The sequence below is a fragment of the Pogoniulus pusillus genome, chromosome 34 (genome assembly GCF_015220805.1).
Source record: "Pogoniulus pusillus isolate bPogPus1 chromosome 34, bPogPus1.pri, whole genome shotgun sequence".
In the NCBI taxonomy this organism is placed as follows: Eukaryota; Metazoa; Chordata; class Aves; order Piciformes; family Lybiidae; genus Pogoniulus; species Pogoniulus pusillus.
The window spans coordinates 9,739,556-9,754,032 of record NC_087297.1 but is presented as its reverse complement, the minus strand read 5'-3'; the positions used below and the strand labels follow the sequence as shown (position 1 = coordinate 9,754,032).

The following is a 14,477-nucleotide window of genomic DNA, read 5'->3' as shown; positions in this document are numbered from 1 at the left end:
CATATGCACATCTATGCACACACACATCTATACACACACATATCTATGCATGCATATGCACATCTATGCACAAACACACCTATACACACACACACCTATCTATGCATGCATATGCACATCTATGCACACACACATCTATACGCACACACATATCTATGCATGCACATGCACATACATCTATGCCACACATGTATCTATGCACACAAACATCTATGCACACACACACGCATCTATGCATGCACACACACACATATATCTATGCATGCATACACACATATATACACACACATATACACCTATGGCTATTCCAAACCTTTGATTTGAAGGCAATAGTGTGATCTGAAACCCAGCTGGAATCCTCTATTGTCAGAAATTACAGATCTCACTAAAAAGTACTGCCTTGGCTAACATGTTCATATTTTTGAGGTAATTTTTCACTTCCTCACCTCTCCCTTAGTAACAACCTTGCATTAAATCCCAGCTCAACAAAGTTAACAAGAAAATTCCTATGGACTTCAATGGAACCAAGCTTTTCTGCTTCCCTTCTTGATTTAGCAGAGTGGCCATGGGAATCTTTGGCTGACAGATTTATTTAGAAGCAATGAGACACCTCAATTTTAAATCTTGCTTTAGCCTGTCTTTTATTTGAGTGTGTGCTTTGGGGATGCATTTAGATAATTTTTATATTTCAGTGTAAATCCCGAGGCAAAAATGTCACTACTAAACCAACATTTGCCAGTTGTTCATTTAATGGATTTGGGTTGAAGTGTTGAGCTTAATGGGAAAAGTTAGGTTTCCTACTGAGCCCTGATGACATAGGTAGGGTTGGGCAGTGAAAAGCACTAGATCATGTCTCCAAGTCCCTGTCAGCCCTGTGATACTTTGATTTAACTAGTTTGCTTTTAGCTTCAATCAGACATAGATTGTCACCAAGGCAGATCAGAAAGTAGAAAGAACATGCCAGAGGGGGGAAAAATGTGATGCGCTTGTTTAAATCCATTGCCTGAAAGAAGCAAACAACCAAACTTATTTGGGCTCACTTCCAACAGGTTTTCCATTGCTAAAGAACATCCTGAGTGAAACCTTAAAACGCTCCTTTGATGTAAATCTCATGCTGAGGTGCTTTCTCCCTATAATGATGAGGAGGCACATTAGAGTTACTAACAAAAGGGACAATGTTACTGTGACCCCAGAATGAGTTTTCAAGCTGCCAAAATTGCCTGGGATTAGTTGAATACTCATCCTCCTCTGGTGGCTCTCTGCTCACCATTCTTTCAAGTGATCTCTGAAGACTCCAAACATCAAAACAATCTAAAAGGAGACAGGACTTACTTTGTGCAATCGCAGAAAACAAAGCTTTTGTTTTAAAACAAGTCTTTAGGGCTTCGGGGCCAGAAAGAATCTGGGAAAGCTACTTAAAACTTGTGATTTGGATGTATTGTGACTCTAATTGGTTCTTTTCAGGTTAAGGCTGATAGATCTGCTGCTGCAGGTTGCAGGGATGCCCACTCTCTTGTTTCCTTAACTTAGTGTTTACTCTTTCAAAAATACACAAGGAATATTAATTTTTTAGAAGAAAAGCTTAAACAAATTAAACAACAACAACAAAGTCCTGTTAACGAACGAAACACAGGACCTGCCAGTCTGCTTGAATTTAAAACAGTGATTAGAAACAGTTTGTTGTCCTCTGGATGGGTGTAGTGTGATGGCAATGCAAGGAAAGAAGGATGCAGCTCTTCTGAAGAAGGGAAGCCAGCGACAGCGGAGACAAAGGTAAAACTGGGTGGCTCACTGGGCCTGCTTGGGTTCCAATAGGGAGCTTTACAGCCTTAAATCCTCATCAGAACAAAATGCAGTGGTTTAAGTAGATATAATAGTGTTTGTATCTTAGAAACCGACTTAATGTGGGTGACATATTTGACAGTCCTTGCACAAACTTTCCCAAACTAGCAGCTCCAGGATGTTGTCTATCAAGACTGCAGATCTGCAGAAGCAGTGTGCAGACATCTTAGATTTTTTTTTGAGGGGGGATATTGGGCTATTTGTTTCCCTTTTGGAATACTGCTTGGATTTTTTTTGTCAGCATTTTGTTACTTGTCTCAAACAGGCACATGGTAAAGACTGTGAATTTTGTATAAGTGGAGAAATTATTTTGTCTTAGTGCCACACAGATTTCCTTCTCATGTGATATGCTCCCAAGGCTAGAAGAAGATGTAAATCTAATTCATGACTACTTATGAAGGTGGGCAGGGGAGCTCAAAGTCAAGGTAATACTTTGGTCATTTCTACAGGTCAGTCTCTGAAGACAAAATGAAAAACCAAACCAAAAAAATGCAAGTGGAGAGAAGATTTGGGGTTTGTTCTGGAGCTGGTAAAAGGCTACTTTGCTTCTTGGCTTACCACTGCGCTCTCATTTTCTCTTCACTCTGTCTAACCATCAGCTTGACCAAATATGATCCAACTGAAGAGGTAAAGGCAGGAAATCACACAGTGAGAAAGAGATTGACCTTTCCCTTGTTACTTTGGGAATCCATGGTCAGGCCAGTTTATCTAACACGTGGGTCTCTTAAAAACAAACCACTTTGTAACTCTTCATTAGTTAAATTTGGTTTGATCCTCAATCTCTCTGGTGTCACCTCCCGCAGGAGTAAGTAAGGATGGCACAAAAGCAGGAGGATGTGAGGAAGAAGCTGGGTTCCCATCACCAGCTTCTGTGAGACACAGCCCTGAGTGTGCTCTGCCTGAGATAGCCAATGATGAGTGCAAAAAAAAAAAAAAAAAATGGAGTTTGGGGAAAGAGTTTGTAGGAAAGGCAGAGTTGGGAAACAGAGTTTGCAGGGAAATGTATCTCAGAGATGCAGACTAGGTTAAACCTCTTTCAAGTCTCGATTCCCTGTTTTCACATCTTCGTGGATATCTCATATCCTTTTCCTTTTAGTCTAATTAAATATCTCAGAGATAGCATCTGACAAAGCATTTTCCTTGCAAATTCTGCCATGGTGTGAGACATTGTCTGGTGTAATTTAAAAGATGTGCATTTCCAACACAAACTCAACACTTTTCTTTCTGCTCCCAAACACCTGTGTGCACTGATCTCCAAGAGTTGAGATTTCATTCAGTAATTGTTTGCCTACCTCTGCAGGGCTCCAAGTGGCAAGTTTTTTTAACCTGTGGGTTTGATGATTTAATTAGGTCAGGACCTTTTAGTGCTAAAAGGCTTTTCATTAAATCTTGTCAAAAATGTAAAAAGCTGCTCTGGAGTAAGAAACTTCTGCGAGATCTGTAGTTTGTGCATACAAACAGCAAAGACAGCTTACAAGTTTCTTTGCCATCAAAACAGGAGCAAATTTATACACACTGCACTTTGCTCAAGGCTCCTTTGTTCAGTAACAAAGGGAGGTGGAGGTGGGGAGAAAGTAGTTCCCTTGCTGTATTCCCAAGGGAATCCCGCGAAGTTAAAGAACATTTTAATCTCTTGAGCTGGCAGCTTTATTAGTAAGCATTTCCCAATCTTCAGGGAAATCTAATTTAACAAATAGATCAGAGCCACTTCAAACGCAGCTTTCAGTTGCCATCCACTGGGGGACAAACGGGGAGGAGGAAGTTTGTCAGAAAAGCCCTTCTCTGAGCCCAAGAGTGATTACCAGAGGTGTCTCCATCGACTACCACCCACCTGAAGTCGATACTACTCAAATGAGTACGCCGGTGAGGACTATATAAGAAGCGCATGGAGCTGGAGGGCGCATCCCCTCTCTTCGGGCGCAGCACCGACCGCCCTGCTCCGCGCCCGGCGGAGCATCTGCGGGGACACGGGCTCTGCGCTGACAACCGAGGACCGCTGTCCCCAGCCTTCACTGCCTCACAGTATCACAGCCTCGCCGAGCCTTGCATCCGCTTGAAGGTAAGCAGCTGTCGTCCGGGCAGGGTTTTGCCATGGGGCGAGAGGATGCCGTTACCTATGCAGCGAGGCCCAGATCGTTCCCCTCGTTACCCTTTGGGTTTGCCGTGCGTCCCGGGAGGGAGAGCTCACAGCCGTCGGGGAGAGTCGACTCCCGTGCGGCTTCTATTAACTCTTTCTCTCAAGAGGATTTGCAGGGCACGGCGAGTGTGAAACAGTTTGTAAATAACAGAATTTCCCTCCCTCCCCCTTAATCCTGCCCGTTTGCTATAATTAGAATAGCTTACTTAGGGGCATTAAGAGCAGCTCTCGAAGCCTCAGCTTCATCTAATTGTTTTTGCCCTTTACATCTCGATTTGCAGCAGTTCCCCCTGTAACTCGCCCCTAACTGAACTCCTACTAATTGCCCTCCCGTACGCTTTGCCCGACAACCGGCACGCAGCCTTGTCCGGGCGGGTGGCGGGGGACAGGGTGGACCTCGGAGGGGTGCCCCGCTCCGCCGGCGGAGGGGAGTGGAGCACCGGGGGAGATGGGAGCCGAGCAAATCCATGGAGCGCAAATATGCGCTGCGGGGTTAAAGCCCTTCCCCTAATCCTTGTCTATACATGAGCCCTCCGCGGAGCCGGGCCAGCGCGGGGAGGCGCGGAGGGAACAGCCGGTGGCAGCCCGTCGGGTGTCCGTTGCGCGGGGCTGCTCCGGCCCGGGGGTGTGAGAGAGGCGGGCGAGCATTGCACCGCCTCCGTGCCCTCGGGGGTGCCCCTGGGTACGGGATGGGGGCCGGGCGGGCGGGCTGCGGGCCGGGCCCGGCGGTGACAGCCTTCGCTCTCTACCTCCTCCCAGCGCTGCAGAGATGCGAGGGGCGAAGAGGCGCCAGGCGCTGCCCGCCATCGTGCTCCTGCTCCTTGCCTCAGCACCGCCGCCGCCGGGTGCCGAGGGCAGGGACGTGCCCGCCGCCGAAGCGGAGAGGGGGACGCTCCTCGACCTCCTCCTCCAAGCTCTGGGGGACGGCGACCGCCCGCTGCCTCCCCGCCCGCCGCGGCGGGACCGGGTGATCTCCCGGCGGTACAGCAGCGGTGGCGGTGCCCCGCCGACGGACACCCGCACCATCGCCGCTGCACCCCGGCCACCCCCAGCCGGCGCCGCCGCTGCCCCGCCGCCGCCCCGGCTCTTCGCCGCTGCCCGCCACGGAGGTAAGAGGCACCGAGCTCAGAGTCTAGGGATGTAGCCCCCGGCGAGGGTCGGTTTCTGGCGGATCTTTCGCAGTGGCAGTCCGTTGAGGGCGGGAGGGAGCGAGCGAGAAGCAGGATGCGATGTAGGGCAGCAGTTCTCGGGCGGGTTCAGCCTTTGCTGAGGTCGAACCCCGCTGAGGACAACGCATCTCAGCCCCGTCCCCGGTGGAATTAAGCTATGGGAGGTACCCGAGGCACAAGGGAAGAAGAGGGTCACTTGGCTTTCAGCACCTTCTGCTGGGACCACAGCTGGTCTTCAGTCTCTGAGCCAGCCTCTCAACCTCCCTGCCTTGCAGCGCTGGCACCACCGAGGGAGCCCAGTCTCTCCCCAAAGTTAGGACTGCTTTTCTGATTTGCACCAAGAGAAAAACTATGTAATCTGAGAGACAGATGTCTGGACTTCTTTCGACTTCCTCTTCAACTCGACTCGCTCTCATGCGATGTTTTTCCTCGTTTCGATGGGGTAGTTTGTGTGACCCAGGCTGTGATGGATACAAGGCTTGGTTCACTTTCTGGAGGATGCTCAGGCTGGGGCATGTCAGGCTCGGCTGTGACAAGCAGGGACAGTTCGGGGCCAAGAACAGCTGTCTGGTGATATTTAGACTATGCTTGACGGGGAGACTGGTGAAAGAATCATCTCTGCCACAGCTAGTTTTGATGCAGAGTGGCACAAAATGTTTCCTACTAGAGTGGAGCTACCTGAAGGGTTTGTGTAGGTCGGGATTAGTGACTTTATTTCGTCTGTAGCCCACTAAGATTTTTGTCTTGTTGTCCACCAGAGGCCCTATGGGCGAGAAACCAAGATGAAGGCAACTAGGGAAGTTTGGCTCCTTAGGGATTTGTATCCCGGGAGAGCACCCTTGTGGCTGATGACTGGTAATAGGTAAAGTCGCGATGCAGCCCTCCAGGAGCCACGCTGCTAGACTTGCTCTTCTCTGTCTATTTTGAAGGAAATTAAATCTCATTTCAGGAAAACTTAAAGTTGAGTGACATGTTCAGAAGTTAGGAGCTGAGCAGCAGATTTTTCAGGCAGGCACTTGCACAGTGAGATCACTGCACGCTCAAAGGAAACAGGACTAAAAAAGGACAAATCAGGTGAAAAAGTAATTAATATTCTGGGCTTAGAAGCTTCTGCAGAGTGCACTCTGCCCCAGGTACTGAGCAGCCCATCAGAAAGGAGTTGTAGTGTCCAAGTGAACTTCCAGCTAGTCATATTTTTTTCAGAGTTTCTAGTTTCTGGTAGTCAACAAAAAGCCAGCCCAGACCAGAGTGTCACAGATTTGTTTGTGGACTGGAAAAGATGCTGCTGGTAAGCAACATGACTGGTCACGAGTGGTCACTTAATGTGGCTTGAATTCTTTATTTGGTGTGAGCAAACTTCCAGTATACAACTTTTCCAGGAAACAATGCTGAAAAGGTATTTTCCAGGCAGAACACATGAATCCTTATGCTTGTCTTCTTTTCAGGAGACTGGTAGAGAGGAGAGCATAAACCCAAGAGCCATAGTTACTGGTGTCAGGTGGCTGGAGGGGAAAATGTCTTATTGCTCCGTAACTAAATAATTTGATTGAGCTATAAAATAGAAGGCATAAATAATTCATAATATTTGTGTTACTTTGAAGGGGAATTTTTGGGAGTTCATCAGTATTACACATAATGAGGCTTCATTATTAACTAATTGTTAATTTTGATCACTATATTGTATACGAAGAGGAGCAGAACTGCTCAACATCACTAGAGAAATTCTCTGGTGTAGGTGCAGTGACCTGTGGGCAGCCGCGATGGTTGCTTTCCCTCCAGCTTAGAAAGGATGGATCTAGAGCCTAGGTAATAAACTTTTCAGACTAATTTCACTTTTTATAGCAGACATCAAGGATCTGAATGAGTACTTGTGATGCTGTGTGATTGGGTTTTTTGGATAGAGAACTGTGACAAGGCTTTTCTTGTAAGTCTTAATCCTTGTCATGCATCTCCTGTCACCAACACATCAACTGCAGCTTTTTGCTCCAGCTGGTAGTACCTGAGTGCCAATTGAAGAGAATGGCTCAACTTCCCATCAGTTAGGAAAGGTGTTATTTAGTAGAGTACTCAGCCAAGCTTGTAAAACCAGAGCTACACGTTTGAATTGTCTGTTATTGCAAGTGTTTGATTGAAAAATGAATTGAGCAGCTCAGCTTGAAACAAAAGCATCCAGAACAGTGTCATGTACAATGCAGAGGGAAAGAAGCATAATTTCTGTGCTTTCTGCATTTTTTTTCTTCTGAGGATCTGTATTACCAATAGGCTGAAGAGCAGGAGGGCTGAGATGTTCATTCCTTCCTGTTCTGTCTTTCCCTTGTTCCCAGGACCAGTTCCAGCATTAGTCTAACCATACCATGAGCTAATTCAACTCTGCCACATTGCCACACTCACCTGTTATGCTGTGTTATGTTGTTTGTCTGGGGCTTGGTTAGCTATTTGAATAGTGAGAAGAGTTGGTCTGGAGTGCCACTGGATGGACTTTAGGAGCAGCACAAAGCAAGTGACTGAAGTACATGACCAGTGGTGAGGCCTGAGAGTGGGTGAGACCTCTTCCTTGATGCAGTGGAAACCTTATTAACAGAAAAGCACAACAGCACAGAGCGGCTTCAGTAAGGCTGGAAAAAGAAAGATGGGGTGCTACCTGTCAGACATCCTACATGTACCATTCATTTATGGATGCATAAAGAAGATGTAGAAGTGCAAGTGGTTGGCCTGTGGTGCTCCATCTGGATGCAGCTTGCAGGTAATTTAAGGGCAGGTCCTGGGCTAAAGTTACGTTATAGGAATAGCAACTGTGCTCTGCTTCATGCGGGTTCACTGGGGGCATGGCAGCACTGAAATAAAGTGGCCATTCAAACCTGCCCTGCCATGTTGAGGAACTAAGCTATGATGACCTGCATGGAAATGACTCTTTTGGTCTTTTATCCCTCCCTTAATCAGGGATGTATTCCACGAAGTGTGGTCCTTAGCTATATGAAGAGTTCTATCATGCATCTTGCAGGACCCAGGAAGACATCCACATATGCAATAAAGATCCCAGTTTCATCATCACTTTAGCTCTCTTCTTATCCCTTTTACCCTTCATATTCAAAAGCCACCTCACACAGACCTGTCCCTGTTTTGCTTGGTGACCTGATTAGTGAGTGCAAATGCTTCCAGTGAAGAGCATATTTAGAAGAAATAATGTATTCCAAGTAACCAAAAAGCAATCTTCACCTTTTGCTAGGATTTCTGGGAGGATGTCACTAAAATTACAAGTTCTTCCTTGAATTATTATATGTAGTAGGATTAAATTTTCTGTGGCAGCATCCTTTACTTGCATCATTGCCATGCAGTTTCTCTGCTTGAGGATGAGGTTGGTTGATAGTTTTGGTTTTTGTACTAAGAAGTGTTTCAGAAAGTCCTTAAGCTTAGTTGTGAGAGCTTCTCAATGGGCAGTCTTTTCCTAGTGCGTGACTTGTGGCCAGGTGTTTTATCAACAACCCAAACATGTATTTTCATCAGGAGAGGATTCATCAGGTTCTTTTTGAATGCCTTGCTGGGGGAACTAGAGTAGTTCATCTCTCTGCTCAGATTTTCTTTGTTACCTTGATCCAAACACTTCTTGCAGAAACAAAATAGCTTTCATATAGTTAGATTTAAAGAAGTGTTGGGGGAAGAAGTGTGTGTTAACCATCCTTTCTTTCCCTATTCCCCACAAGAATGGAGAAGTGAGCTGTCTAAACTTAGGAGGAGTAGGGGATTGAAACTTGCTGTTGTGCTTGAGAGACCGGCAAGACATTTTGAAAGGTTTTGATGAGTTATTTTTCAAGCATGAAGGAATGAAGATAAATATTGCTCTCAATTTACCAATGTGTTCAAATTAGCCTCCTGAGCATATCCAATTCAGATTGAGAATAACATATCAGAGAAGAGACTTTGGCTCTCAGGCTTTGAGGTTAAACTTTAGAGGTCAGTTTCATGCCCAAATGTCTTGCACATCAGCAGAAGAAATCTGTGAGTTGTCCCATGGTGTGGTGCTAATTTAGCCATTATTCATAGTGAGTTTGATCTGAAAGACATGTTTGGGGGTTATTTTAGTGTATGGTTGAATGAAACCCATGTAACCTTATGGAAAACATAAGGAAAGTTTTGTTCTTTTTCATTCACTTAACAAATCTCCTGTAAGTGTCGTGTTAGTTACAGATGGGAGTCTCTAACTCTGCCAGACCTGCTGTGCCTAATACTAAACTACTTAAGTGAATGTAATCACTGATCTGGAATGAAAAAAAAAAAAAGAGACCATGGAGGAATGTAAACCTTGTCTCTAGGAAATTAGAATGTAAGGTATGGCACAACACAGAGTTCTTTGTGGTACTCACGTCTTGTTCAATTGTTATCCCTATTCATAAAGACTTATTTTCATTTGTTAGCATATTGGGTTAGTAAGAATTTCTGGGCATTCAGGAGGCTTAAAAGAAGTTGAGGATTAATAAAAATGACATTGTCCAAAATCATGCTTACCAACACAGACATTACGTCAGAAATGAGCCAAACCATGGGTGGAATTGATTTAAAAAATAATATTACATTTAAAAAATCAAAATAAACTTTGTTGCCTCATAGTAATTATTCCTGATTCCACATCTGAAGTTTTTTGAACAACTTATTTCTGCAGTGAAGTTGGTGGGTAGGCTTTTCTGGAAGGGTAGGCTTCCTCTGTAAGCAGAATATATTTGCCTACTCCAGGCAAGCACATTCTGCTTTCAGAGGCTTAATATAACCCATAATCTAAACAGTTAAGGGTCTTAGTTTTCTCTGCTGTTATTGAGAAGGAAATGACAGGGAAATAATTCAGAACTTTATGTATTCAAGATCTAGTAAGGAAAAGAAAATGTATTCTCATAAATTAACAAACTGAAGTAGACCTCAGCTATTATTCATCGCAGCAGAATATCTGTATGGAAGCCTGCGTGGGAGAGTGGAACTGCCTTGGGTGCTGGAAGCAGTAAAGATGCCTTAGACTGCCCAGCCAAATGGGTACTGAGGCAGGATCATAGAATCAGCCAGGTTGGAAGAGACCTCCAAGATCATCCAGTCCAACCTAGCACCCAGCCTTGTCCAATCAACCAGACCATGGCACTAAGTGCCTCATCCAGGCTTTGCTTGAACACCTCCAGGGATGATGACTCCACCACCTCCCTGGGCAGCCCATTCCAATACCAATCACTCTTTCTGTGTAGAACCTCTTCCTAACATCTAGTCTAAACCTGCTTTGGCACAGCTTGAGACTCTGTCCTCTTGTTCTGTCCCCCAGTGCCTGGGAGAAGAGACCAACCCCCCATTTGGCTACAGCCTCCTTTAAAGGTAGTTGTAGAGAGCTGGTGGAGTCACCACCCCTGGATGTGATTAAGAGGAGGCTGAATGAGACACTTAGTGCCACGTTTTAGTTAATTAGAAGGTGTTAGGTGAGAGGTTGGACTCGATGATCCTAGAGGTCTTTTCCAACATGGCTAATTCTGTGATTCCTCTCCCTTCTATCAAGGACAGCACAAATCGGGATGTTCAGTACCTTTTGTTGCTCTCTGTCTTGGCACCTGAAAGAGGAAACCTTGTGGAACTGCAGTAGGGTGAGCAGCAAACATTTTAGATGGCAGTGTGCCATGCCAGGAGCGAGACTGGATGTCAGCACCTGGAAATGCTACTTTGTTGTTGGGGGTTTATTTGTTTGTTTTGTTGGGGTTTTCTGTTCAGTTTAAGGATGAGTGCTTCATTTTGTCACTTGTGAACCAGAGGTTATCACTTCAATGCAAGTCCCACAGGCTGCTTTTTGTTTGGGGCATCTTTAATGTCGGTCAATTGGAAAGCAATTGCTCCAGTGAAAGAATCGATTGAATATTGATTGCATACTGAGGGCACAATTCTTTATTTCTAGGATATAAACAAGATTTAACACATGAAGGAGCCAAGCCTTTGATTGGTTAGTGGCCATTTTTACATTTCTCTATGTTTTATTGTGTCTGCTGGGCAAAAAAAAGTCAATCACATGCAATGCTCCACTGATTTGACTGGAGCAGTGCATGAAAATGTGTTTGCTTAATATAAGCTTTAAGATCAATGGGAAATGATGTTTGGGGTTAGAGACTGTGACTGCTTTTAAATATTAAATGTTAATATTAAATATTTATCTTATTAAACAAACAAAATCATAAACTCAGAACTTTGTGTACTGTTAAAACTTTTTTGGTACCTTTTTTAAAGTGTTTCTGTCAATTCTACATCTATCAATGTCTACAACTACCTGAAGGAGGCTGTAGCCAGGTGGGGTTGGGCTCTTCTGCCAGGCAACCAGCAACAGAAAAAGGGGACACAGTCTCAAGTTGTGCCAGGAGAGGTCTAGGCTGGATGTTAGGAGGAAGTTCCTGGCAGAGAGAGTGATTGGCATTGGAATGGGCTGCCCAGGGAGGTGGTGGAGTTGCTGTGCCTGGAGGTGTTGAAGCCAAGCCTGGCTGGGGCACTTAGTGCCATGGTCTGGTTGATTGTCTAGGGCTGGTGTCCATGGATGATCTTGGAGATGTCTTCGAACCTGGTTGATTCTATGAATTCAAGGAAATTGGTCAGGCTGCATTTTAGTGCAGGTCTCTTATTAGATGACTTCAAATCTTTTTATTTGGCTTGAAAAAAAAACAACCCACGAACCAACAAACATTTAAAGTTGCATCAGGAAAGCAACTCTTGTGTATCGTGAAGATTTTGGACAACTTCAGGAGTAACATGGTACAAATGTAATTAAGGCTTAGCTGCTTAGATTATGTTCTTCTTTTAACCTGAGCCTGTAGAATGAAGGTGAAATGCAAAATGAAACCTTACTAAAAAAGAGTCACCCTCTCCTCCTGAACCCTTCCTGTTTGTGACAGTGAGGGGATTGTGATGTGTTTCAACAGAAGGAACTTTTGGAATAAGAGTTAGGAAATGCATTCTCTTGAGTGTATGTGGCAGTACTGGATATATGCACTAGATTAGTGAGATCCTTAAATCCCATTGGATTAAAATAGCTGAGGAGATAGGTGTGATGTTATTAATGTAATCGTGATAGAGTAATTACTTCTTTCTTGTCTCTTAACAGCATAGCATGCCTAACATGTGAGGGACTTCTCATTTGTCACTGAAATTGTGACATAAGAAATTTAGGAAACACTCATTTTTGGGTACTGGACACAGATTTATGTCCAAAACATAACAATATCAAGATTTCTTGTGGTCTCCAGATAAATATTCTGGGACAGAAGGCAGTCTGAAGCAGGATAATCACTTTCAGGCTGTGGATCTGAAGTTTGAACAAAGCTGTTGGTTAGTACTAATTTAGCAAGATATTCCATAGAATTTGTGCTTTCCATTATTAGCTGATCAAATCCTAGGTCTAAGCACAGAAGTCTGCCTGTGAAGTTAGCATAGACAGATCTTGCCCCTTTATTCAGTAACAAGATGTTTTTCCAGATGCCAGGCAATCTTCAGACCTTCAGAAAAGGGATAACTACATAACAAATCACTTCTATAGGTCAGACCTACAAAAGCACAGCAAATTTAACATCCAGATGTACTGTTCATGAACAGGGTAGCTCTGTGTCACCTCCACGATGGAGTCACTGCACATCTATGTATGTGCTTCAGCTGCATGGGACTATAGAGGATCCCTTATCCAAGCTGCAATAAGGGCTGTCAGAATCCTTGAAAGAGACCCAAACTGCACATTCACAGTGATGTTCACTCACCCAGAGCTGAGCAGCATCTCCAGAAAAGCCTTGCTCCTCCTCTACTTTTATTTGGCATAGCTTTTTGTTTCCTCTCAGAGCATGGAGTGAAACAAGGAGTAAATCTGGAGATTAAATAGTCTAATAAGATCAGCAATAGAAAGAAAACCCCTGAGACAGAAAGAACAGTTCCTTCTCTCTGCAGTTACACTTTCTGTCTCAAAGAACCAAAATACTAGAAGAGTGAAAAGTCATATTTAAATCAACAGAGAAGCATTTATCTTGCTCAGTCCTGGGATGTGGAAAGTGTATTCTGGTCTGTGTACTCTGCTCAGCACATTTTGGCCCACTGAAATCATAGAATGGTCTGTGTTGGAAGAGACTTTCAGAGGCCTTCTAGTCCATCCCCCCCTGAAGTCAGCAGGGCTGTTCTCGACTAGACCAGGTTGCCCAGAGCCCTGTTGACCCTCACCTTGAATATCTCCAGGGATGCTTTTCATGTATTTTGCACCTCCTTGTGACCCTCAAAGATAAGATCTCCAACATCAGTATGTTTACATAGCTCACCAAGTTTTATGCATTTATATGTAACACTTAAATAAAATATTTGGATCCCAGTTATCATTTATAAGAAGTCTCTTTATGCAACTGTGGTAGGGTAAAATCACCTGAGCCTGAGTATAAACATGCCATGGGTTCACTGGGAACACCTCTTAAGACAGCAGTTTAGAATGAAGCACTTATAAGGGAGAAACCATGGATTGTTCATCTCTGATGAGAGTTCTGAATCTGTTCTAATTCAGAAAGAAATAGAAACATGTCTAAAATAAGCACAGGAAATGTAAAGTACAGTTAAACATTGCCATTTGCACAGCAATCAACCTGGAGCCTATTCATCTTCCAAAAAGAGCAGGGTCTAATTAAGCTCTGGCAAACTCAATTCTTTTTCCTTTCACTCGGATGGAGTTTGCCTGCGTTTGTCAGCACTGAGCTTGGCTTGTATGCAGTTAAGCACATGTCATCAGTTTTCATTCAGATGATTCAACTAGTTCATATATTGCCTTTGATATATTGCAGCTGTTCTTGTGTTTAATTTATGCAAATACCCCAGAATCTACATTTATTAGCAGCCATGATAGCTAAAACAGAATATTTGCAGGGAGTGCTGCAGAATTGCAAGAAGTGAATTTCCTCTTCATATCTGTCAATGTGTGGCTGCTATATTTCATTCTAAGAGTGATTCTGCCTTCAGTCAAGAGCTCTCCAATAACTTTCCAGGCATAATTTGGAGTCCCCAGATTCATCTGTCAGGTTAGTTTAGTGATTTTGAAATAGCTGATGGATGAATGAATGGAAATTGTTATCTGCTACAGAAAAGGCAAATTCTATGAATAGGAAAAGATGGCTTCAGTAAGTTAATGCCTTGAATAGTCTGACCCAGTCTTACTTATATGTCATCATTTTCAGTGAATTATCCTTTTGTAGTTTAATCAACAATTAATATTGTAATACATCTTTCCCCTTGGGAAGACTGAAGTGCACGTTCTGGCTTAGGATTCCAAATAGTGAGGGTTTCATAATGCCATACATTTGCTTGAG

General features: G+C 44.1%; 1 protein-coding gene across 2 annotated transcripts in view; it reads left to right on the top strand.

Moving 5' to 3' along the window:
• The first annotated feature begins 3,690 nt into the window (after nucleotides 1-3,690).
• The window catches only part of ALKAL1 (ALK and LTK ligand 1), a 32,163-nt gene continuing 21,376 nt past the window's right edge, over nucleotides 3,691-14,477 (top strand). The window contains exons 1-2 of one of the 2 annotated variants that reach the window (XR_010308281.1): nucleotides 3,691-3,901; nucleotides 4,739-5,088. Coding sequence is in view for 1 of the 2 variants with exons in the window: in XM_064170446.1 (XP_064026516.1) it covers nucleotides 4,749-5,088 (340 nt within the window). In the remaining variant the exon portion in view is untranslated. The remainder of the gene's footprint in view (nucleotides 3,902-4,738; nucleotides 5,089-14,477) is intronic. The other variant, XM_064170446.1, reaches the window with a different exon arrangement.